Raw genomic sequence first — 23,472 nt, forward strand, 5'->3', positions numbered from 1 at the left:
GCAGCTTATGTTGTAGATCACACGACTGGCTTTGCAGGCAGCCCTGCCTTTGATGGGGTAAGGTTGCCTTTGATGGGGTATGTGATGCTCTTGACCGGACTGGGGTAGGTGGTGGTGGGAAGCTGTATGGGACTGGTCTTGCATCTAGACCTATTACAGGGATATGAGCCATGAGGCAAGGGGTTGTTGTGTAGGTTTGGTGGGCTGTGGAATATCACTGTGGGAGGGCTGGGAGGGACAGGGGGTAGGACACGGGGCATGACGATAGGTAGTTGAAACCCTGATGGAGAAAATGATTCTATTGCTCCAGCCCTGGGTGGTTCTGAGTCTCCTTTGTGGCCAGATGGTGGGACATAGGGAGATAGTGGGTAACTGGAGAGAAAAGACCTGAGTGATCTGTTTCTATACAAGGTTCGGAGGATAATAACGGTCTATGAAGGCCTTGGTGAGACCATTGGTATATTTTGGGAGTGCTCATCATTACAGATGCGATGGCCATGGGTGGCTGCACTGTATGGAAGGGACTTCTTGGTACGGAATGGATGGCAGCTGTTGAAGTGGACGTATTGCTGATAGTTGGTAGGTGCGATGTGGATGGCTGTGCTGATGTAGTCATCTTTGATGTGGAGGTCAACATTGAGGCAGGCGGCATTTTGGGCTGAAGAGAACAAGATGAAGTGAATGGGAAGAAGGTGTTGAGGTTCTGGAGGAACAGGTGAAGAAGACGTCATCAGTGGATCTGAGTCAGGTGATGGTCTTAGAATTCCGTGTGTTTAGGAAGGATTGTTCTAGATGGCCCATCAATAGGTTGGCATAGGGTGGTGGATCCCCATTGCTATACCTTGGATTTATTTGTAGATGATGCCTTTAAAGGAGAAGTAATTGTGGGTGGGACATAGCTGGTCATGTTGACCAGGAAGGAGGTCATAGGTTTGCAATCTACTGGGCAATGGGAAAGGTGGTGTTCAATTGTGGCAAGGCCGTAGACATTAGGAATTTAAGTGTAAAAAGAGGTGGAATCAATAGTGATGAGGTAAAGGAATAGGAACTGTGAAGAGTCAGTATCTTTTATGTAGGAGGGTATGTTGCGGGTTACAGACTGAAGGTGTTGGTCCGTGAGAGTAAAGATTCTCTCAGTGGGGGCACAGTAATTGGCCACAATGGGGTGACTTGGGTGGTTGGGTTTATGAACTTTGTGAGGCACATAGAAGGTACAAGTGTGGGAGATGGTAGAGTTAATGATAAAGAGAGGAAGGGGCAGGGAGGGAGGGAGAGGGGGGGGGGGTGGAGAGAGAAAGAGAGAGAGTGAGAGAGAGAGAGAGAGAGACTGACTCTGGGGAGAGGTTCTGGGATGTGTCTAAGAATTTGAGGAGAGACTGGAGATCCTGCTGGATTTCCACAGTGGGGTCACTGTGGAAGGGTTTGTAGCTGGATGAATCTCATAGCTGGTAGAATCCTTTCACCAGGTAATCTTTGCGGTTCAAAACAAAAGTGTTGGTGCCTATGTCAGGAGGTAGGAATATAAGGTCAGGCTCACTTTTTAGGTGGTGGATTGCGGTTCTTTCTGCGGATGTAAGGTTACTTTGCATTTAAGGAACTTGGACAATGATGGTGAGGCAAGATTTTAGGTTCAGAAATTCTGGAAAGTTAACAGGGGATAATCTGGGGGCAGCATGGATGGGTCATGGTTAGATGGAGGAGTAAACTGAGTCAGGCAGGGTTCGGCATTTGTCTTTGGTCGAATCTGATTGATAGGATTGGTGGCTGGGAGAAGGTCTTTAATAAGTACTGCATCACTGAATTTGGGAGTGGGGCAAAATATAAGGCCTTTGGAAAGAGCTGATATTTCTGTGGGACTAAAGCTTTCAGAAGGAAGGTTTGTAACTGTGTTTTGGGTCTGTTTAGGTTATGGATTCTGTATGGTGGTGGTGGTGGGAGGAGTTTTAGAGGGTGGGGTAAATAATGTAGCAGGTCAGTGAGGCAGAGTGTATCAGCTATGAGGGGATGCGGGGGGCATTTGGAGGCTGTTGTACAGGTGGTGGATAGTGGCAGTTCAAGGTGGAAGTAGGAAGTGAACAGGTTCAAGAGTTTTTTGAGGTGGCATTGTGGATTCTGCTCCTGTTCCTGGAGGGCAAGAGATTCAGTGTATGACATGGGATTCAGGAATTTGGGATTGCACAGCAGGAGAATTCTGTGGATGGAGAGGAGGTATTGGAAGGAGATTTGGACCTGACTGACATGGTTTTACATGACTATGTGGGTGAGGGTTAAGGACTGGCAGAGGTCATTGTGGAAGGAGGAGTGGCAACTAGAGATGGATAATTTGATGGTAAGGCAATTTGGGGTATTTTCATGAGCCAAACAACAATTCAGGAACAGTGTGTGGGTCCGCAGCTCATGGTCTAGTGGCTAGCATCGCTGCCTCTGCATCATGGAGTCCTGGGTTTGATCCCTGGCCAGGTTGGGGGTTTTTTCTGCCCAGGGCCTGGATGTTTGTGTTGTCATCATCATCATCATCATCATCATCATCATCATCATCATCATCATCACTGTGACAGTGGCTTGATTGGACTGTGTAAAAATTAGGACTTTGTATGGGTGCTGATGACCGTGCAGTTGAGCGCCCCACAAACTGTTCATCATCATCATCATCACAGTATGTGAGCTGTGTTCTGGCTAGGGATGAGGAAACTTTTCTGTATTGGCGCAGATGGAAGGAGCAAAGATCCATGGTGGAGGATAAAAACACATAAAAATATGTAAATAACATAAATATATGTGCAACAAAATTTGTAAAAATACAAGGGAAAAATCACAAAAAGGACATAACCTATAAAGTATGGGGAAACAACATGAAACCTGAGGGAGCTGGCCAACAGCGCAAGGCAAAAATGAACTGAAATTGATGCGAAAACATAAAAATAAATAAAAAGATTATAATGTGGTTTGCAGGTCACTGGGTGGTATGTATGAAGAAGGGGGACAGCAGACGTATGTAGATTAAGTGAGGTTAGCATGTGCAAATTTGGAGTAAGAGAGGGGAAAGAGTTGAGGGTGGAGAGGGGTAGGTGGAGTGAGGTACAAGTGTTTGTGGCACTGTAAGGTATGGAAAATAACATGTATAAATAAGCAAACGTGACACAGGACAAATTGGTCCATTTGAAAAATGAAAAAACAAGAATGAAGAGAAAGAAAATGACAGACACAGAGTATAATGTGTTAGATAGTAATTATGAAGGAAGACAGACTGGGTTACAGGGTGGAAGGAACACCATTAAGCAAAATCAGTAATGGAAAATCCAGGAGGAAATAATGACAGTATTATGAAAAGGATAGTTGCTACTCATCATATGGTAGAGATACTGAGTTGCAGACAGGCGCATTGAAAAGATTGCTAAACAAGTAAGCTTCACACACACACACACACACACACACACACACACACACACACACACACACACACACACACAGCCTCTAGCTGCCGAGGCCAGACTGCGGGCAACAGGAACATAATGGGAGAAGCAGTCCGGGTGGTAGGGGTAAGGATGAGACTGGGGCAGGGACAAGGTGAGGAGAGTAGGGCAGCTAGGTGCATTCGGGAGATTAGACTGGGTTACAGAAGTAAAAAGGCTGTGGGTACAATGGTGGAATAGAAGTCTGTGTAGTGCTGGAGTGGAAACAGGGAAGGGGATAGGTCGGTGAAGGACAGTGATTCTCACAGTTTGAGGCCAGGAGCATTAAGAGAACGTACAATACATTGCAAGGAGACTTCCCACACGTGCCATGTACAATTTTATATTAAAACAACTTAGACATCTTGAATGTACAAATCAGAAGAGGGGAAAACAGACTATGATCATTATCTCACCAGAATGGAAATCAGGGTGAATAAGAAGACCATAATGATACCAAAGTCTGATTTGACAAAATCATCAAGGGCCAAAGAGGAATGAGAGGAAGAGACACCAATGTCTTGGTAGGAATTCAGAGAGAAGTAATCAGTAGAGCATAGGAGAAAATTCCTCTGATACAAAGTTAGAGATGTCCATGGCAGAATGACATACAGCAAGGTAGTTGAGAACAGGAAAATAATCTACAACAATTGGAACAATCACAAAACTGAATTAGATCTGGCATATTATGTAGGGATGAGAAAGCAAACATCAAGAGACATCAGGAGAGTCAAAAGGGAACATGAGAGGGTCAATTAGAAGGAACAGAAGATGATTTATGAAACTATAACACAAGGTACTTCTATAAGTCATTTAAAACCAAAATCATAGGATATCAACCACAAAATCTGTGTTTCAGAAAAAAGGATACAGAACTGGCATTGAACAATAAAAAGAACTGTGAGACTGGAACTGCTGAACTGTCTTGAACTGGCAGAAAGATTCAAAAGAAGTCAAGAGAAATGATAAGTCAAAAGCACCAAATGAATTTGAGATCAAGAGAGAATCACAAATCTGAAACAGTGGTAGAACAACAGGAGAAGATGGCAAAATATCTGAACTGCTAAAGAAAGCTTGATCAAATAAAAAAAAGAAGGTAGATTACGGTACCTTTCACAAAATTTGAACTGTCCATCTGTGAAGGCATCTGTTCACTGTATTCAGATTCATGTCTGTGTCCTTGTGCAATGTCTGTTTGCAACTGAGAGGTATGAGACCTTCAGACATACATACCTCCTATTTGTTCTACACAAGTATCACATTAGACTGTTCTGTCCAGGAAGTTTTGCTCCTTGAATTCCTTTGTTGTAAAGTAGTTCACACCCATTTATTTATTGTTTTCATTTCTGTGAGAGGTCTATATGGCATTTTGCCTGTTCTCACTACTCATCACATTTACTTATGACGCTAATATATTCCACCACGACTCATATTCTACAAACATTTTATAGTACTACAACTGCCGTTACTATGGAAGGAGAGTGGACAGCAATGCCTGAACGGGAAGATTATAATTTCGTGGGGAAAAGAATAAAGGGCACCACAGAGATTTGAACACTGATCTCCCGGTTTGTAATCCACCACTGTAATCACACAACCACAATGGTGTCATTCCTGCAAATCGCTCAATGTTGCACATCTTGAACTTGTACCACTCTTTGTTTCTAATTTGCCTTTTCTTTTTTTTACAATTCAGTAAGTACACCTTCTTCCTGTTTTCATGCTTGATCTGTGTTCAATTTTTGACAGGCTATGCACTGGGCCATTTTACCACTAAATCTAAGGGGGAGGAGTGGGAGTAGGGGGGGGGTTTCCCTTGCTAGTATCCCAACCAGCAGACGACATGATGGAGGGTGATGAGCTAGCATGGGTAGTGGGGTGGGGTAGTGTGGAAACTTGCCAGGGAGGCTGCACACAGCCCATAGGATGGGTAGACCCGCTGGTGGAGGTGTTTATATGCAGGCAGCAGTAGGCCGAGTGGGCCAGTGCTTACTTGGATTTCGTCCATCATGGACCTCAGCTAGTGTATTGTGTAGCGTGTTGTGCTGAATGGTCAGCTGTTGGCCATCTGTGCCAGACTCACACCGAGTTCTTACCGTGCTAGTCTCTAGATGTTTTCAGACTATATGCTTTCCATAGATTGACCCACACAGTGACTTCATTTCCCTTTCGTGGGGTTTTGTTCCTCGGCTATTATCAAGTCAGCCTGTGAAGTTTCTGCACCAACTGTGTGCCAGAAGGATATCTTTACTGCCTGTCAGATATAAAATTCTATCACAATATCTGGTACCTAGGACACAGTTGCAACAGGAAAAGAAAATAGGAGAATATCAAGCAGGCTTCAGAGCAGGAAGATCCTGAGCTGAACAGACACTCAATTTAAAGACAGTCCTGACATACCAGATGATTAGAAGCAGAGAGACCATGTGCATCTTTGCAGATTTCAAGAAGGCATACAACTCTACTGACAGGCCACCACTTGTCCAAGAACTGGGAGAGAGGGGTCTCATTGAGAAGACAGTAAGCATTATCAGACACTAATAAACACCAAATCCAAAATTAAATTCATGGGGTAGTTATTCAAGCCCTTCAAGATTCGAACTGATGTGAGACAGGGCACAACTATTGTTTGACATACTATTAGATAAAGTTATCTGGGAACAGGTAAAATAAGTGAAAACAGAGGAAATCTTCATTAACCAATCAGGTTAGGAAGGAAAACCAAACAATTAGATGTAGACAATGGCTTGACTATCTGGCATTTCCCGATGATCTCTTAATACTAACAGATAATACGGAAGTAGCAGTAAAGCAAATCAAGATCCTGAAAGAGAAGGCTGGAAAGGTTAAAATATGCGGAGATCAAGGCAATTCATAAAGCCAAGTATGGGGGGGGGGGGGGGGGGGGATGATACAGACAAATGGGATAGAGAAAAGCTCACAAACAGAGAAATCAAAAGATGCATTTGGAGGACTGGAAACACCTATGATAAATCATGCCTATGATAATATGGAAGTCAGACATTACAGCACTGTCACCAAACCAGAAACCTTATACAGTTCAAAAATGTTGGTCATGGATTGGAAAGCTGCATTAGAAAATATCAGGAAACTAGAGAGCATAATCTTCAGAAAAATACTAGGGCCCAATAAGACAGGAGGAGGTTACAGACTGTGAAATAGATAAAAACAACTAGATATCTAAGATAGTACATGACATGAAGAAACAACATTGACTGAAATTTTTTGGGCATATCAAGAGAATGATGGACATCCAACAAACTAAAATGATCTTGCAGTACACAGAAAACATGTAGAACATGAAGTGGATCATTGAAATCAGAAAAGACCTGAAGGATGTTGGCATAATACTTAGATATACAAGACAGACAAACATTAAACCACTGTACTGAAGTGGAAATAAAGCCAAGAGGTTGATAAGTTTAGACAGGAACAATGTGGTCAGAAGAAAGAAAGAAACTGCATAGGGAGAATAATAATAATAATCTGAACAGCTGAATTACACACACAGGTCGAGCCACAAACAGAAAATAGGAGGCACGGCTCCAAGAAGCAATACAAGATAGTCTTCATTTATGAACAGGACAATTAATGAGTGGAACAAATTACCCAAAAGAAATAATTAAGTACAATGATTAGAAAACTGAATACTTGTATCTGTTACAGTGTATGAGAAAAAGCCGTGAAAAATTTTGATGCACAGTTGTAATGTCTGTCGGGCAGAATGACATGGAAATTACAGAAAAAGGTGATGTAGAGATACTAGTTTGGTCTTCTACTCTCAATACAGCAAAGGTGCTGCCCCTAACCCCTTACTTCATGGTTCACATCCCTGCAACAGACCTGTCCCCTACCATCCTGCCACTGCCACCACCACCACAACCACCTACCCCAGTCCAGTCACAGACATTTTATGCCTCATCAAAGGTAAGGCTAATTGTGAAATCAGTCATGTTATTTACAAACTAGGCTGCAACAACTGTGCTGATTTCCATGTTGGCATGACAACCACCAAGCTGTCTGTGTTCATGAAGGGCCACTGACAAAATGTGGCCAAGAGACAGATGGACAACGCAGTTGCTGAAGATGCTACCCAACAAGGTTCTTCACTTCAGTGACTGCTTCATGGCCTGCCCCATGTGCATCCTTCCTATCAACACCAGATTTTCTGAACTGCACAGGTGGGAACTCCCCCTGCAATCTAGCCTATGTTCCCATAAACTCCGTGGTCTCAACCTTCACTAGTCCCTGTCCTTCGCCTTCCTACCCTCCATCACTGCTTCCACTCCAGCACTAGACAGCCTTCTATCCCACCAATTCATCCTCTAGTCTTCCATTCCATTACTTATTTCCTCTTCTGCTCGCCTCCCCAAACCACCTGGCTGCACCTAGCAGTCACACCCTTTCCCCATAATGTTCCTGCATGCTCTCACAGACAGCACTACACCACCCCTACTCTGCTATCCCTCCCCCTCCCTGCTCCAGCTCCCCCTTAACCCCACCACCCACAGACTCCTTCTCCCATTAGGAGCAGCTGCAGTATGCTGTCTGGTCTACGCAGCCGGAGATAGTGGTAATGTGTGTGTGTGAGTTGTGCTTGTGTGAATGTGTGTGTGTGTGTTTTCTAGTTCTGTAGAAGGCCTTTAGGCCAAAAGTTTAAATATATATCCGTCTTTTTGATGTACTGTCTGCAGCTCAACATGTCCTCTCTATGGTGAGCCACAATCTAACATTTTCAATAATCTGATTTTACTCTGTTTTCGTATCACCTTCCATATGTGATACCTTCTTATGCTATTCTTCAGTACTCTGATCTTATAGTAATTATATTTTGTTGTGAGTGTTAATTTAATTTAAATTGTTATATAGGCACTGTTTTTTAAAGGTTAATGTCAATGTTTTTTTTTCTAATTTGCTCCCTTTATATTTAATTACAGTTTAAGTTTAATACTTGTAATGGCATTATCACTGATCTGTCAAAGATGACATTTACCCTCTGTTCATACCTCAATATATAACATTGTTCACGAATCTTGTACTCATTCTACTATGATTGTCAGTCAGAGCCAGGTGATGGCCTTCTGAGCCAAAAACCAGTTAACAAAATACAGTAATACTGCAGAACATACACTATGTTGAGTCTGATTCATAATTATGACATTATTCTAACAACAAATGACACATAAATAACAAACTGCCTGGTATTAATAAACCTAGCTATTATTATAATCCTATAAAAAGTAACATGAAACAGTAAAAATGGCATAAAACCATTATTGTATTTATTACATTACATGAGAATATAAATGAACTCTGTATTTGGTCCAGTACACAACATGCAAAATTAGTGCTGGGCCTTGAATCTGTAGTTCTAGGACAATTATTACCATCTGTAATGTGTGTACAGCTCATTATAAATGAAGTAAGACCACCAACAAAAAAGTTATACCCTTTACATGCAGCATTATGATGAATAAATTACATATATAAACTTATGAATTGAATAAGATTACTTTTAAAAGCAACAGATGATTATTTACCACATGCAATATTTGTAACAGAAAATATAGTGTCACTTTCATTTTGAATAGATATCATTGCATATCAAAAACACACCCAGCTCTATTGGTTCCAAGCAATGATAAAAACCTTAGGGGCTTTCCTTATTTGGAAAATTGCAATCAGCAAGCAAGTTGCACTCAGATAACTGCTATTTCTTGCATCTCTACAGTTGAACATGGATGCTTGGTACGGGAATTTTATAGTACAAATCTGTAACAGCAGCCTAATCACTATTTAATTTGTGCACTGTATGAATTAACTGCTAATCTCATGATTACTGTCATGTATGCATAAATGTTGCTTTGCAGATTTCACAACTGTCTCCATCATCTCCACCAAATCCCTGTAAACAAAAGTGTTCATCAGTGGAGTTTTAGAGAATTGTCCTCTCAATTACAGCACTAAATGACAGTACAGAGGCAATACCCCACTATTTACGTGGATGGCAGAGATGGAGCACTTGCTTAGATGGACAAGTAGAGGGAGAAAGTTGGCTGCGGAATAACTAAAGGAGCTGTACTAACCATTCACCAAGACCAGCGTTGAAGAAAACTGTAGAGAGCTTAAACTTGATGAGAACTGGAACCAAAAACTCCTTGAATATACAGTCAGCTGAACAAAGCAGTAGATCAAGTAAAAGCTACATCATTAATACATTTTCGAAAGTCTGATGGGACAGAAAGAAGCACATAGAGTAAATAAAGAGAAGAGGAAATTAAGTTTCGATACCAGAAGTCACAGCAAATGTGTGAAATAACTAGATATTAGAATACATTTTTAAAAAACCATGTACAGCACTGTAATAAAGCAAAATTTACATAGACCTATTAATAAGCAATAAATACAAAAATCATTTATTTTTTATCTCTGTTACACAGCAATTCTCCACTTTCGCTGGATTTATTTAGACATGTTCTTCATCCACAAGTAATTTTGGTTTCTTCCTCCACTCTAAGTGAACCAAAAATCTGTAAAACCATCAGCAATAGTACAATTTGTAACACAACAGGAACAGCAATATATCATGGGAATATACTGCCACTTTCACGCATAACACTTGATAATGGCTACAAAGCCAAAGCTAGTCATGTAATGAAGAATAGATGTACATAAATGCCAGTGAAAGTGTAGAAATGCCACCTTGATTTTTTTTCCTTTCTTCATACAGACAAGAAATTTTGGTGATTAAATTCAATTTACCTGTCTGTTCTGGAAAAAATTGTAGACTGTATACATCTGAGAACAGCCTCTGCCTTCCCTATTGCTGCTGTAAGGATTTCATGTTTGAAATACCCATCACACAACACGAGGATATGGAGTAACTTGAAGCCGGCCATCATCTGCTGAGCCTGGACAAAATATATGAACAATTACAGTAAGACATTCTGCAGTGGTAAATAACAAATAAAAATCCAATGCTAAAAGTATGAACCGAATGTAATTTTTTTGTTTACCAAAAATAATTTCTATTTATAACATTAAACCACTGGCATCATGAAAGACACATCTGATATCCAGTACATTAAGAAATTTCACAATCTTATTAGTAGGCATTTTTGTCATTTTATGTTTTATCCTTACAAGGCACAGAGATCTACTGAGTTCAGTCTCTACACTTGTTTGCTAAATCATTCAATAATCAAACAACGGAAACTCCAGGTAGGAATATCAACCATGTAGGAAAAGACAGATTGCCACTTAAAGAAGATACATCAAGTCGGAGACAGGTACAATTAAAAAACACATCCATAAACTTCCAGCCACAGCCTTACCAGTTAAAGAGAGACACACACCATTCACACACACAAGGAAGCACACCTCATGCACACACGACCACCAACTCTAGGATCTCAGGATGGAATGCAACTATCAGGTGGGAAGCGAGGAGCCAGCAGTCTGGAGGGGGCAGGAAAGGGGAAGGCATAGTAATGTATGGGTGGGGAGGGAGACGAACGCTATCTGGTGGAGTGTATGGGGAATAGACTGCCAACAGGCGCAGTGTCAGGAGGTTGCGGGACAGGGAGGTGGAGAAAAAAGGAGCAAAAAAGGAGAGGAGATGGGAATGATGGGTGGATGCATTGGCTGCAAATAAACAGGGCGGGAGATGAGAATGGGAAGGAGACGATAGAGGGGATGGACACTGTTTGATGGAGGTTGTGGGGACAGTATGTTCCATAGGTTGAGGCCGAGATAAATACGTGAGCTGAGAATGTGTTGTAAGGATAACTCCCATCTGTGTAGTTCAGGAAAGCTCTTAGCTGTATTTATGCTGGCCTCAACCTACGGTAACATACTGTCCTACATGCAAGTTTCCACCCTCTCTATCATCACCTCTCCATTCTCATCTCCCACCCTATTTATCTGCAGCCCTCTGCCAATGCATCCGCCCATCTTTTACATCTCCTCTCCTTTTTTGCTCTTTTTTTGTCCACCTGCCTGTCCTACAGTCTGAGACTCCACCACTGATGTCACTGAAGTAATGCAAGGGCACTGTACTGTTACAAATACTGTTACACTGTTTTTCCCATCATGAATTTACATTAGCTTTATTTCAAAATATTCAAACAATTTTGTTTGTTTTAGGTATCATGTGGAGTTTTTGACATCATCACAATACTTCTCTATTGACATGGAGCTCTGAATTTCTGGTTGCTGTGATTTTTAGCAGCCAGTGACTGCAAGAAGGTGGGTATCCACATTGCCCGGAGCCTCACTGTGCTACACAGGGTTTTCATTTTTACTGAAGACATTGAAATATCTCGAAAACTACACAGTGGATAAAAAAAAGGTTACAATTCCAATTTGTCTGTCTCGGAGGAGGAGTTCCAATGGTACTATATCCTACCCACTGCCCCACGCGAGGATAACTTTAAAATCTTCAATAGGAAACCCCATTTTTTATTGCAGATTATGATTCTATGACAAAATCTAGATTCTTTTGTCTGGAGCATTTTCTTCATTTTCCACAGGTGGCGCTGTAATCAGAGGAATAGGAATGGGTACAAAATCATAATTTACAACACGCTATTCAATGTTCCCTGAACATCCAAAGGCGTGTGTGACCCTACCTCCATGCTGCAAGGGTAGGACTGTTTAGTATTTCATAACTTTTAATCGAAAACCCCATTCACAACATTGTGTTTCTCCGACATATCGAACAGGGGATTACTCGTTGATGATTGCTAGATGATGGTACATATGGGTCCATGTCAGGAGCTCTAGATTTTTTTTTTTAATGTACATGGGCCACCCATGGAGTGTGCAGTGCATGATTGTCATTAAGTTAAGGTCCTGTTGTGTAACTGCAATGATACAAGCCACTATTATCAGATTCCTTTCAAAGACTGCCTCCTTTCTGCATATATGTGGAAATACAAGATTTTCTACTGGTCAAAGACTAGATTCAGTCCTCCAGGAATGTGAGGTAGTGTGTCCACATTGTGTGTTGTGCTGTTAGTTTGTATTTAATTACATACTTATAAGTACCCAACATTGGAGTCATTGTACCAACTGCTCTGAAAGACTGGCGCATGGCCCAAAGAGTGCTACCACTAGTTTACAGCTCATGAATAAACTGAACTTTGTGCCGAATAAGTATAAATAGAATCCCTTAACTGTGAAAGGAAGTTCTAATGCCTCTTTTGCTATCTAAGATTACTTACTTTGAGTGGGTGTCAGTGTTTTTAAAGCACAAGTAATGAGTGCTCTCAATGTATGAGGCACATTGGTAACAAACACTCTTCTTTTGTAACTGGTTCAGTGGCTGAATGATGAAGAGGTCACTTGTGAAACAAACTCTGAATTCACTTTCCCCAAAAACGTTGCATGGTAGGGCGAGGGGGGACGGTCGAAGATAGTGGTAGGGAGTCAATAGATACTACAATGAAATCAAAAGACTGAATCATTTCTTTCTTTCCTTTTTTTTATTTTTATTTTCTTAGGAAATGTATAATGTATTCAAATAACTCCTGGACAACCTATTGAACCTATTGAAGCAGCAGCTTAGCTCCACAACTCATAGTGTAGTAAATGTTCAAAGATTTTGTTCCTGGCATGTGGGTCTCATAACAATTAAGTTATCTAAATAGTCTGTGCAAGGAGAAATGGAGATAGTTAGCTGTTGCAGGTACATCTGGAAGATTATAGGATAGAAGAGACCTCAGAAGGCAGGGACTTATATACACAAGGCTGAGCAGTTTGTCAATAATGATGTATTGTGATTTTTACAAGGTCTGAGAGGAGGTCTTCAGGGTGTCATATGGGGTAGGTTGCTATTTATGACTGGGCACTGATTGTGGAGTTAAAATCTCTGCAAAGCTGGAGGGAGCACTTTGGTTTCTTTACACAGCGCAACCTTTTGTGTTAACTGATCCAATAAATACAGCCTCTAGAGTTGACTAATCTCCTGCCTGAAACCACAATCAAAATGGGCCTTGCTTGGAAGAAACAAAGAACTGCATACAGTCACAAAGAGAAATGAGTCTGGAAGTCTGTGGCAGGCTCCAGGCCAGATTCGAACAGCTGGAATGTTGCACAGATGTTATCACATTTTTGGAGTGGAGCCCTGCCAGAGACTGCCAACACTTTGTCACTACACCCTTGTTGCTTCTTTGTACACTGTGGTGACTGTGAATTAACCTTGGAGGGGAACTGACCTAAATGTGCTACCAAATTATGGGAGGCTGGGACTAATTCTGGGGCACGTAAATTTTCAAATGTTTGGAGGCTTACGAAGAAAACTGTAGCCCCTAAGTCCACACAGAAAATGTCTTCTTTGTTCATAATTGTGCGGTGTATAAATAACTTGTTGCCTAAAGGTGTGCCTGGGGGAACAATTGCCTGAAGTTTACACACTGTCACTTGACACAGGCAGGGAACTGGATTTGATCACCTAGATGGTTTACGAGTAACTGTTCAGAGATGCCTATCTTTTCATCAATGAGTGTAGGGTGCCAGTGATCTGAACACACCGTGCATGAGTGTGCTATCAAGCAGTCTGGGTATGATGGAAAGCCCCACTGCATATGCTGATGAGGGACAACTGACAGTTCAAGAGGCCACTGAAATATTTGATATCAATGAATCATGACACTTGTCATCTTCAAACAGGTTTGCAGGTATTTTGTGTTAGTAGGGTATGCTGTGATGTTTGGACCACTGTGGCTTGTTGTTGGGTCTGAGTGGCTCTTTTGCTGCCTGTGTGATTTACAAAGAGTGCATCAAAATATTTTCTTGTGGTGGGTAATCTAATTTGAATGCTTAAGTGCATACTTCTGGATCAGGAACCAACTGGACTACAATGTTTCAAATTAAAGAGTGAGCATATTATGTCTTGCATACTGATTTTGTGCACCATACTGCATCAGCAACTTAACCCTTGTAAATTAGTCACCCTGAAGTGGTAAAGTGACAAGGCTGTTCCTGGTATTGATGAAATTCAAGCCATGTTGTTGTTTCTGCTGTTGAAACTGCTGCTGCTATTGCTGCCACTGTTCAAAGCATTTCATTAAACTTGCTTCCACAATACTACGTTGATGATTTTACCTCTTTGCTAATTAGTGTGGCTGAGATAAGACAGACTATTGGGAGCAGCAAAAGAATGCAATGCAACTAGACTGACTAGTCTGCTCTATCAAAAAGCACTTCACCAAAGGTAACACAGACAGACAGAGCAACGAGGGAATGAACACAGAGGGATGACACAACTGATAAAGATAAAATCCAATGAGTAACCCACAGAGAGAAAATAATAAATGTAGTGAAGCAGGGATCAAGGACACTTGGAGTGTTATGCCCACAAAGACTATAAAAAAATGAACATATGACTGCCTTTCATGTCACATAGCTGCCACGAGTTCTGGCTGGTCAGCTGGGTGGCCTGTGGTGCTGCAACAGGTGAAACTAGCACTCAGTGATCATTGCTGCTCTGTCTAACAGCTGATGTTCAGCTCCAGGCTTTCTAAGTTGCTGTGCGGGGATATGAGACTTATCACTGAATGAAAGTCATTTATGACTTAATAATTGTGAACACAGAAATAGTTTTCTGTTATATACATTTAATTGTTTCATGGAATTGCAGTTAAAATGTTAAAAATAAATCTATAACGAAAATAAAGACAATATTACCGCGCCCTACTTTAAGCCATTCTTGCACAACAAAATTAATAGACACTGAGGTATGGAGTTTCCTCACAATCTTAAGAAGTCTGATGCAGATGAAATAAGTCACAACAAAATTTATGAGGAACACTGTAGTGTCATCTCCGAGCAACAGAGTGGTCAACACAACTGTGAGGACAGCAAGTACTCTGTCTCTACTGAGTCTACTGGTATCACTGACATGAACAAAAAAAAAATGTGGGGGGGCTTTATTCATCCATATCTATGTCTACAACTACATACGTACTCCACCAGCTGCCACGCAGTGGATAGCAGATGCTACCTTGCATTACTGCTAGTTGTTTACCTACCTGTTTCTCTTGTAAATGGAGTGAGAGAAATGGGAGATCTTTGCCTTTGTTTCCCAGATTTGATAAACTAAAAAATTACTGGGTATTTTAACAGTGTCAATTAGTGCTACCAGGCACTGGACATTTCTTATTCTATTGTGATATAGCTTTGTTAGTGTTTTCTAGTTCAGATTCACAAGTTTCTCCATAAACTAAAATCATTAGTGGGTCCCAGTAGATTGTTATATGACAAAATTTCCAAATCGTAATAAGTACATTCCTTTTGGCACAAGTTTTGACAGCATGTGAAACACAATGCTGGCAGCAAATCCCAGTAAAATGAGATAATGAGCGATTTCAGTTTAAAAGTATGCAGAAAAGCAGACAGGGCTTGTTGTGTCCACACTGAGCAAGGCTGTAAACCTGTAAACTATGTGGACAAATTCTTGAGAGTCAGAGTATCGCCTTTTTTTTTTTTTTTTTTTTCTTTTTTGTCCTCTACTGTTATGTCTCACTTTTGTCTAACAATTTCATACTACAAGTTTCTGCATCTACACCTACATCCACACTCCGCAAGCCACCTGACGGTGTGTGGCGGATGGTACCCTGAGTACCTCTATCGGTTCTCCCTTCTATTACAGTCTCGTATTGTTCGTGGAAAGGAGGAAAGTCGGTATGCTTCTGTGTGGGCTCTAATCTCTCTGATTTTATCCTCATGGTCTCTTCGCGAGATATACGTAGGAGGTAGCAATATACTGCTTGACTCTTCGGTGAAGGTATGTTCTCGAAACTTCAACAAAAGCCCGTACCGAGCTACCGAGCGTCTCTCCTGCAGAGTCTTCCACTGGAGTTTATCTATCATCTCCGTAACGCTTTCGCGATTACTAAATGATCCTGTAACGAAGTACGCTGCTCTCCGTTGGATCTTCTCTATCTTTTCTATCAACCCTATCTGGTACGGATCCCACACTGCTGAGCAGTATTCAAGCAGTGGACGAACAAGCATACTGTAACCTATTTCCTTTGTTTTCGGATTGCATTTCCTTAGGATCCTTCCAATGAACCTCAGTCTGACATCTGCTTTACCGACGATCAACTTTATATGATCATTCCATTTCAAATCACTCCTAATGCGTACTCCGAGATAATTTATTGAATTAACTGCTTCCAGTTGCTGACTTGCTATTTTGTAGCTAAATGATAAGGGATCTATCTTTCTATGTATTCGCAGCATATTACACTTGTCTACATTGAGATTCAATTGCCATTCCCTGCACCATGCGTCAATTTGCTGCAGATCCTCCTGTACTTCAGTACAATTTTCCATTGTTACAACCTCTCGATACACCACAGCATCATCTGCAAAAAACCTCAGTGAACTTCCGAATCATCCACCAGGTCATTTATGTATATTGTGAATAGCAACGGTCCAATAACACTCCACTGCGGCACACCTGAAATCACTCTTACTTCGGAAGACTTCTCTCCATTGAGAATGACATGCTGCGTTCTGTTATCTAGGAACTCCTCAATCCGATCACACAATTGGTCTGATAGTCCGCATGCTCTTACTTTGTTCATTAACCGACTGTGGGGAACTGTATCGAACGCCTTGCGGAAGTCAAGAAACACGGCATCTACCTGTGAACCCGTGTCTATGGCCCTCTCGAGTCTCATTGACGAATAGCGCGAGCTGGCTTTCACACGACCGTCTTTTTCGAAACTCATGCTGATTCCTACAGAGTAGATTTCTAGTCTCCAGAAAAGTCATTATACTCGAATATAATACGTGTTCCAAAATTCTGATCGACGATAGAGATATAGGTCTATAGTTCTGCACATCTGTTCGACGTCCCTACTTGAAAATGGGGATGACCTGTGCCTTTTTCCAATCCATTGGAATGCTACGCTCTTCTAGAGACCTACGGTACACCGCTGCCATGAAGGGGGCAAGTTCCTTCGCATACTTTGTGTAAAATCGGACTGGTATCCCATCAGGACCAGCGGCCTTTCCTCTTTTGAGCGATTTTAATTGTTTCTCTATCCCTCTGTCGTCTATTTCGATATCTACCATTTTGTCAACTGTGCGACAATCTAGAGAAGGAACTACAGTGCAGTCTTCCTCTGTGAAACAGCTTTGGAAAAAGACATTTAGTATTTCGGCCTTTAGTCTGTCATCCTCTGTTTCAGTACCATTTTGGTCACAGACTGTCTGGACATTTTGTTTTGATCCACCTACCGCTTTGACGTAAGACCAAAATTTCTTAGAATTTTCTGCCAAGTCAGTACATAGAACTTTACTTTCGAATTCATTGAACGCCTCTCGCATAGCCCTCCTCACACTACATTTTGCTTCGCGTAATTTTTGTTTGTCTGCAAGGCTTTGGCTATGTTTATGTTTGCTGTGAAGTTCCCTTTGCTTCTGCAGCAGTTTTCTAACTTGGTTGTTGTACCACGGTGGCTCTTTTCCATCTCTTACGATCTTGTTTGGCACATACTCATCTAACGCATATTGTACGATGGTTTGGAACTTTGTCCACTGATCGCTATAAACACGCCTCCCCCTTCACTGTCCAGCCTGTCTCTGCAGTATATATTCCAATCTGAGTTTAGGATTTCATTACTGATTACGTCTGGTTTCAGCCAACTTTCTGTCCCTAGTACTATATGGGCGTTGTGACCGTTTATTAATGAGAGCAGTTCTGGGACCTTTCTATAAACACTCCTGCAGTTTTCTATTAGCACATTAATATTGTTATTCCCTGTTGCATTTTGCCTACTCCTACCTTGCCGCGTCTCAGGAGGCGTCTTGTCGGACCTAGGGAGGGAATTCTCTAACCTAAGAAACCCCCATATGCACTCCACACGTACTCAGCTACTCTTTTAGCGGCTTCCGGCGTGTAGTGCATGCCTGACCTATTCAGGAGGACCCTACATTTCTCCACCCGATAGCGGAGGTCGAGAAATTTGCACCCCAGATCTCCGCAGAATCGTCTGAGCCTCTGGTTTAAGTCTTCCACTCGGCTCCAAACCAGAGGACCGCGATCGGTTCTGGGAACGATACTACAAATAGTTAGCTCTGATTCCACCCTGCGGGTGGGGCTTTCCGCCTTCACCAATTCCGCCAATCACCTGTACGAACTGAGGACGACCTCTGAACCCAGACGGTAGGAGTCATTGGTGCTGACATGAGCAACAATTTGCAGTCGGGTGCACCCAGTGCTCTCTATCGCTGCCGGTAGGGCCTCCTCCACATCTCAGATGAGACCCCCCCCCCCCCCAGCAAGCAGACAGAGTGAACACTGGCCTTCTTCCCCGACCTTTCCGCTATTTCCCTAAGGGGCTCCATCACCCGCCTAACATTGGAGTTCCCAATAACTAATAAACCCCTCCCCCCCGTGTGCCTGCGCGGACCTTGCTGAAGGAGCAGCCACATGCCCACTCACAGGCAGAGCGGGCGATGCCACACGGACAGCCTCCACATTTACCCTCCGCCTCGTGCGCCGCGAACGCCGCTGAACCCGCCACTCCCCTTTGGGAGGGGGTGGCCCAACCACGCCCGGTACCCACGAAGATGTCTCGACAGCAGGGACAGTGGGTGAAGCATGTAACACTTGGGGTGTACCTTGCAACGCACCAGACTCCCCACTGCTGCTACATTCTGAGGCAGCAGCCTGAAGACAGCTGACCACGGCCATCAAGACGCTCAGCTGTTCGCGAAGAGTGGCCAGCTCCTCCTGCATCCGTACACAGCAGTCACACACCCTATCCATCCTAAGGGATCAATTTACTGAAGAGACTTAATCAACTTTAAACTAGACTGCTAATTCACTAAAGGCTGCTGATTATTGACTAAACTGTGATTTCTAGCCACTTCTTGTAGGAAACAATGAAAATAGCACTACCTGTCTCTGGACTGTATTGAAAACAAACACTAGCGCTACTGGCACTATGGTTGACTAAGGGGACTCTCTCTGACTGTATTCGAAACAAACATGAAATCTATGGAACACTATTAATAGCACTCAACAATTAAAGCTTCCTAAAAGCAAAAACACACCGAAGAAGAAGTGACAAGTAAGAAAAATACAGTTAATACTTAAATTAAGGTACCTCGCTGCACAGCAGATGTGAAGCAGACGACGGTTAGGATGACACTGAGTTTTGCGTCTTTACTTCATTTAATCTACATCTACATACATACTCTGCAACCCACCCTGCCGTGTGTGGCAGATGGAACCTTGTACCACTACCAGTCTCAGTTCTTTTTCTGTTCTAGTCACAAACACAGTGAGGGAAAAATGAGTGTCTGTATGCCTCTGTTCGAGCCCTAATTTCTCTATTCTTAACTTCATGGTCCTTAAGCGAAATGTATGTTGACAACAATAGAACTATTCAGCAGTCAGCTTCAAATTTTTTCAGTTATTTTCCTAAAAAAGAACATTGCCTTCGCATTTGAGTTCCCAAATCTTCTCTATACTACTTGCGTATCAAATCCAGCAACCCACCTTTCAATTGCTTCCTTTAATCCAACATGGTGGATTCCCAACACTCTAGCAGTACACCACAATGGCTCGCATTAGTGTTCTATAAGCGTTCCCTTTTACAGATTACCCACACTTTTTCTAAAATAAACTGAAGTTGACCAGTCACACCCCTATTAAAATCCTCACATTCTTGTTCCATTTCATTTCATTTTGCAATGTCACACCTTAATCAATGTAACTCTGTCCAGCAGCACACAACAAATGCTATATTCAAACATTGTGGTATTGTTTTTCCTACTCATCTGCACTGACATACATTTTTTCTATATTTAGAGCTAGCTGCATTCATCACACCAAGTCATCTTGTACACTCCTACAGGCACTCAATGATGACACCTCTGTGATGGACATCGGAATCGCAATGCATAGAGTTGAAATCATACAGTTTTCTTATGGGTGCCCATGGAATACATTTCAGGCACAACGCTGCTCAGAATCGACATGAAAAGGTGACAGTAGTGGACGTGAAAAGACCTCAGCGGTAACATAAAGGGCATCAATGATATCACTCCTTGTCTTGGAGCAATAATTTACCTGCATTTTGCAGACGAAAATGACCATTTGCAGTACAATGTGTAAAGCAACGATGTTCCTAACAACTTTTGACCCTGCTGACTTCCCTCAGACGTTTCAGCCATTCTCTAAGGATATCACAGAGCTGCAACCCCCTTGAATGTTATTTGACCTATGTGGAGTGAAGTGTGACTGCAGTCTTTGCTCTGGTATATAGGGTGGAACCACCAAAGACTGTTAAAAACCAATCAATGAAATTTTTACATGATCTGAAACAGCAAAGGGTGTTTATGGCTATTTCAGCTTTCGTGTGGCTTGATCATGGAAAGGGAGGGGGGCGGCGGCGAAGGCGGGGGGGGGGGGGGGGGGGGGCGACATTTCGACACTGGCCCGTGCACAAATAAAACAACAAGTGGTCCCTCTAAGAACCTCCTCTACTCCCCCCATTTCGGCACTGCTCTTGGTGCCACCTGCACTCCTTTGTTGAGCACTTTAAATATATACTTGTACACCTCATTGATCTGTAGGTACCTATGGAGGACACACAACTTCTGGACATGCTGCTGCTCTACCCTCCATTTGTGGGCAACCAGAATTGAAAATGTTGTCTGACCAGAGATGCTTAGAGATTGAAGTGAGAATTGTCTCTGTAAAAGTACAGGGACCCTTTGCCATATTTTATTCACACACGTGTCAATTCACCCCCCCCCACCCCCCTCCCAAAACTTGATCATGCCACAGGGCAGTGTGAAACAGGAGGGCTGAAAATGCAAATACATCCTTTGCTGCTTCAGATCACGCTCAAATTTCATTGTGTGTTTTTGGATGATCTGTAGTGGTTCCACTCTGCATATCAGAGCAAAGATTGTGATTGTGCTACACACCAAAGGGTCAGATAATGTTCAGAGGCTGCAGCCTCACAACATCTTTGGAGAAAGTTTGAATTGTTTACAGGGTGTCAGCAGTGTCAAAGACTGTTGAGAACATCATTCTGTTGCACATCACAGTGCAAACTACAGAATGCTTGTAAATGAATGCTCCAAGAGAAGCTATGATTTCACTGACAACCCTTACGCCATTCCACATGTCCTTTTCCTGTCAATTCTCAGTGGAACGTGTTGTAACGTTTTCCTGGGACACTTATAAGAAAATCGCATGGTTTCAATGCTGGACATTGCCTTTTTGACTTCTAACATAGAATATCAAAACAAGGGGTGAAATGTTGATAAGCGACGGTGTAACAACCTTCCCATCGTGTGACATGTCCATGATGACATTGGGCAAAATGATGGTGCAATTTGGTGCCAATGTGACATCATTAACCCACCTTACACCTCCCATGATCTTCTGAGCTCTGGCTTTTTTCCCTCACACATGTTGACACCTTGCTGTCTGAAATGTTGCTGTCGCATGTCACCACATTTTTGCACCATCACAGAGGAAAGTATTAGGCACCATTGAACCGAATTTGAAAACTTCCGCTTCACATTGAGGACAATTATAGGGTTCTTAAAAAGTGATCCTTTAATTGTGTTGCACAGTGTATTATATCCTCACCTTCGGTTACATTATTGGTTTAGTATATCTACATGAGGAGATCTGTATATGTTGTATCTTTTTGAAATTGAGAGAGACGATTTGCAGAAAATCACTCAAAAATACTTTTAAGAACACTACTTTTTCTGTTACTGTCAGTATGTCTCCCAAACGGAGAGTTGTAGTGAGCGGAAGGCAGTGCCCGCCCTTTAACACAGTGCCCATATTTTGTGCTTTTACAGAAGCATGGGTGACACATACAGAAATATTGTAGCATTTGGAGACAAATGAACATCTTTCAACTAGTGCCGATTTTCTCCTCTACTGGCATCACCAGTAAAGAGGCTCAACTTATCATGGCCAAACAGTGGTGCCATCTGTAAAAATAACTAGTTCTGCTTTATTGTATTACACAGAAGGTTCTTTGCACATATTAGAAATAATAGTGGACCAAAGCTTGAGGCATGTGGAATCCCGTAAATGATTTCTATCCATTCAGAAAAATCTACCCTCGTGTCATTGATTGAATTGTTAAGTATTTGCAACTTTCTGCATTTTTTTTTACTAGAAATGACATTATCCATTGGTTGGATACACAATCAATTCCATAATGTCTCATCATTTAAGAGGACTTTATGATTCACACACACAAATAGGTCACAGAAAACACCAGTCAATGCCATTTTGTTATTTAATGCTTGTAAAATTTGGGGAGTGAATGTGTAAATGGCATTCTCAGTTGAGCAACTCTTCTTAAATGCTAGCTGTGAATTAACAGGGTGTATACGTGGAAAAAGAAAAAAAAAAAAAATCCCAGATTTTTCCTGGATCTCCCAGTTAACAATACACATTATCCCGGGTGAAAGTATGCTTTTTCCATGTTAACTGACAGTATACTTTCCCTCGGAACTGTAAAACTTACAAAACATGTGAATGGTTATTGTTTCATACAGTGGCTTAGGATTTCCCAGCACTTTGGAAACAGAAACTCAGGGTGAAAAAACACATTTTGGAAAGTTCTTTGATGTGCAGCAACATGTACGCTGCAAAATTTCATATTATGAAAGTATAAATTCGCATTCCACCAAACACCACATGTTCCTCTCCGAAGCATTGAAATCGAGATTGCGATGCGCATTTGTAAGCCAGTCATAGCTCACGTCATGTGATCTCGCCAGCCGATGACAGAGGATATTCAGAGCAGGACAAGTGATGCAGTCAGCCAATAGCAACACCACTGTTACGTTTAGTGAACACACAAATAGGAAAAGTTAATATACATAATGCTCCTACAAGAAAAGAAAAGCTTTCAGATATAGTATGGGTCTCTTACATTAGTAAGCTGCAAGAAGAAGCTAAGCTTTCACATATGATTTTGATCTTTTTTTGCAC

General features: G+C 41.9%; 1 protein-coding gene across 3 annotated transcripts in view; it reads right to left on the reverse strand.

The window, feature by feature from the left end:
- Positions 1 to 8,675: 8,675 nt before the first annotated feature.
- LOC126267070 (uncharacterized) overlaps positions 8,676 to 23,472 on the reverse strand; it is a 175,173-nt gene continuing 160,376 nt past the window's right edge. For all 3 annotated transcript variants that reach the window (XM_049971925.1, XM_049971924.1, XM_049971926.1), the window contains 2 exons: positions 10,236 to 10,384; positions 8,676 to 9,378 (listed from right to left, as the gene is read on the reverse strand). In XM_049971925.1, the coding sequence (XP_049827882.1) occupies positions 9,291 to 9,378; positions 10,236 to 10,384 (237 nt within the window). In that variant the 3' untranslated portion in view covers positions 8,676 to 9,290. The remainder of the gene's footprint in view (positions 9,379 to 10,235; positions 10,385 to 23,472) is intronic.

The sequence above is a fragment of the Schistocerca gregaria genome, chromosome 4 (genome assembly GCF_023897955.1).
Source record: "Schistocerca gregaria isolate iqSchGreg1 chromosome 4, iqSchGreg1.2, whole genome shotgun sequence".
Classification (NCBI taxonomy): Eukaryota; Metazoa; Arthropoda; class Insecta; order Orthoptera; family Acrididae; genus Schistocerca; species Schistocerca gregaria.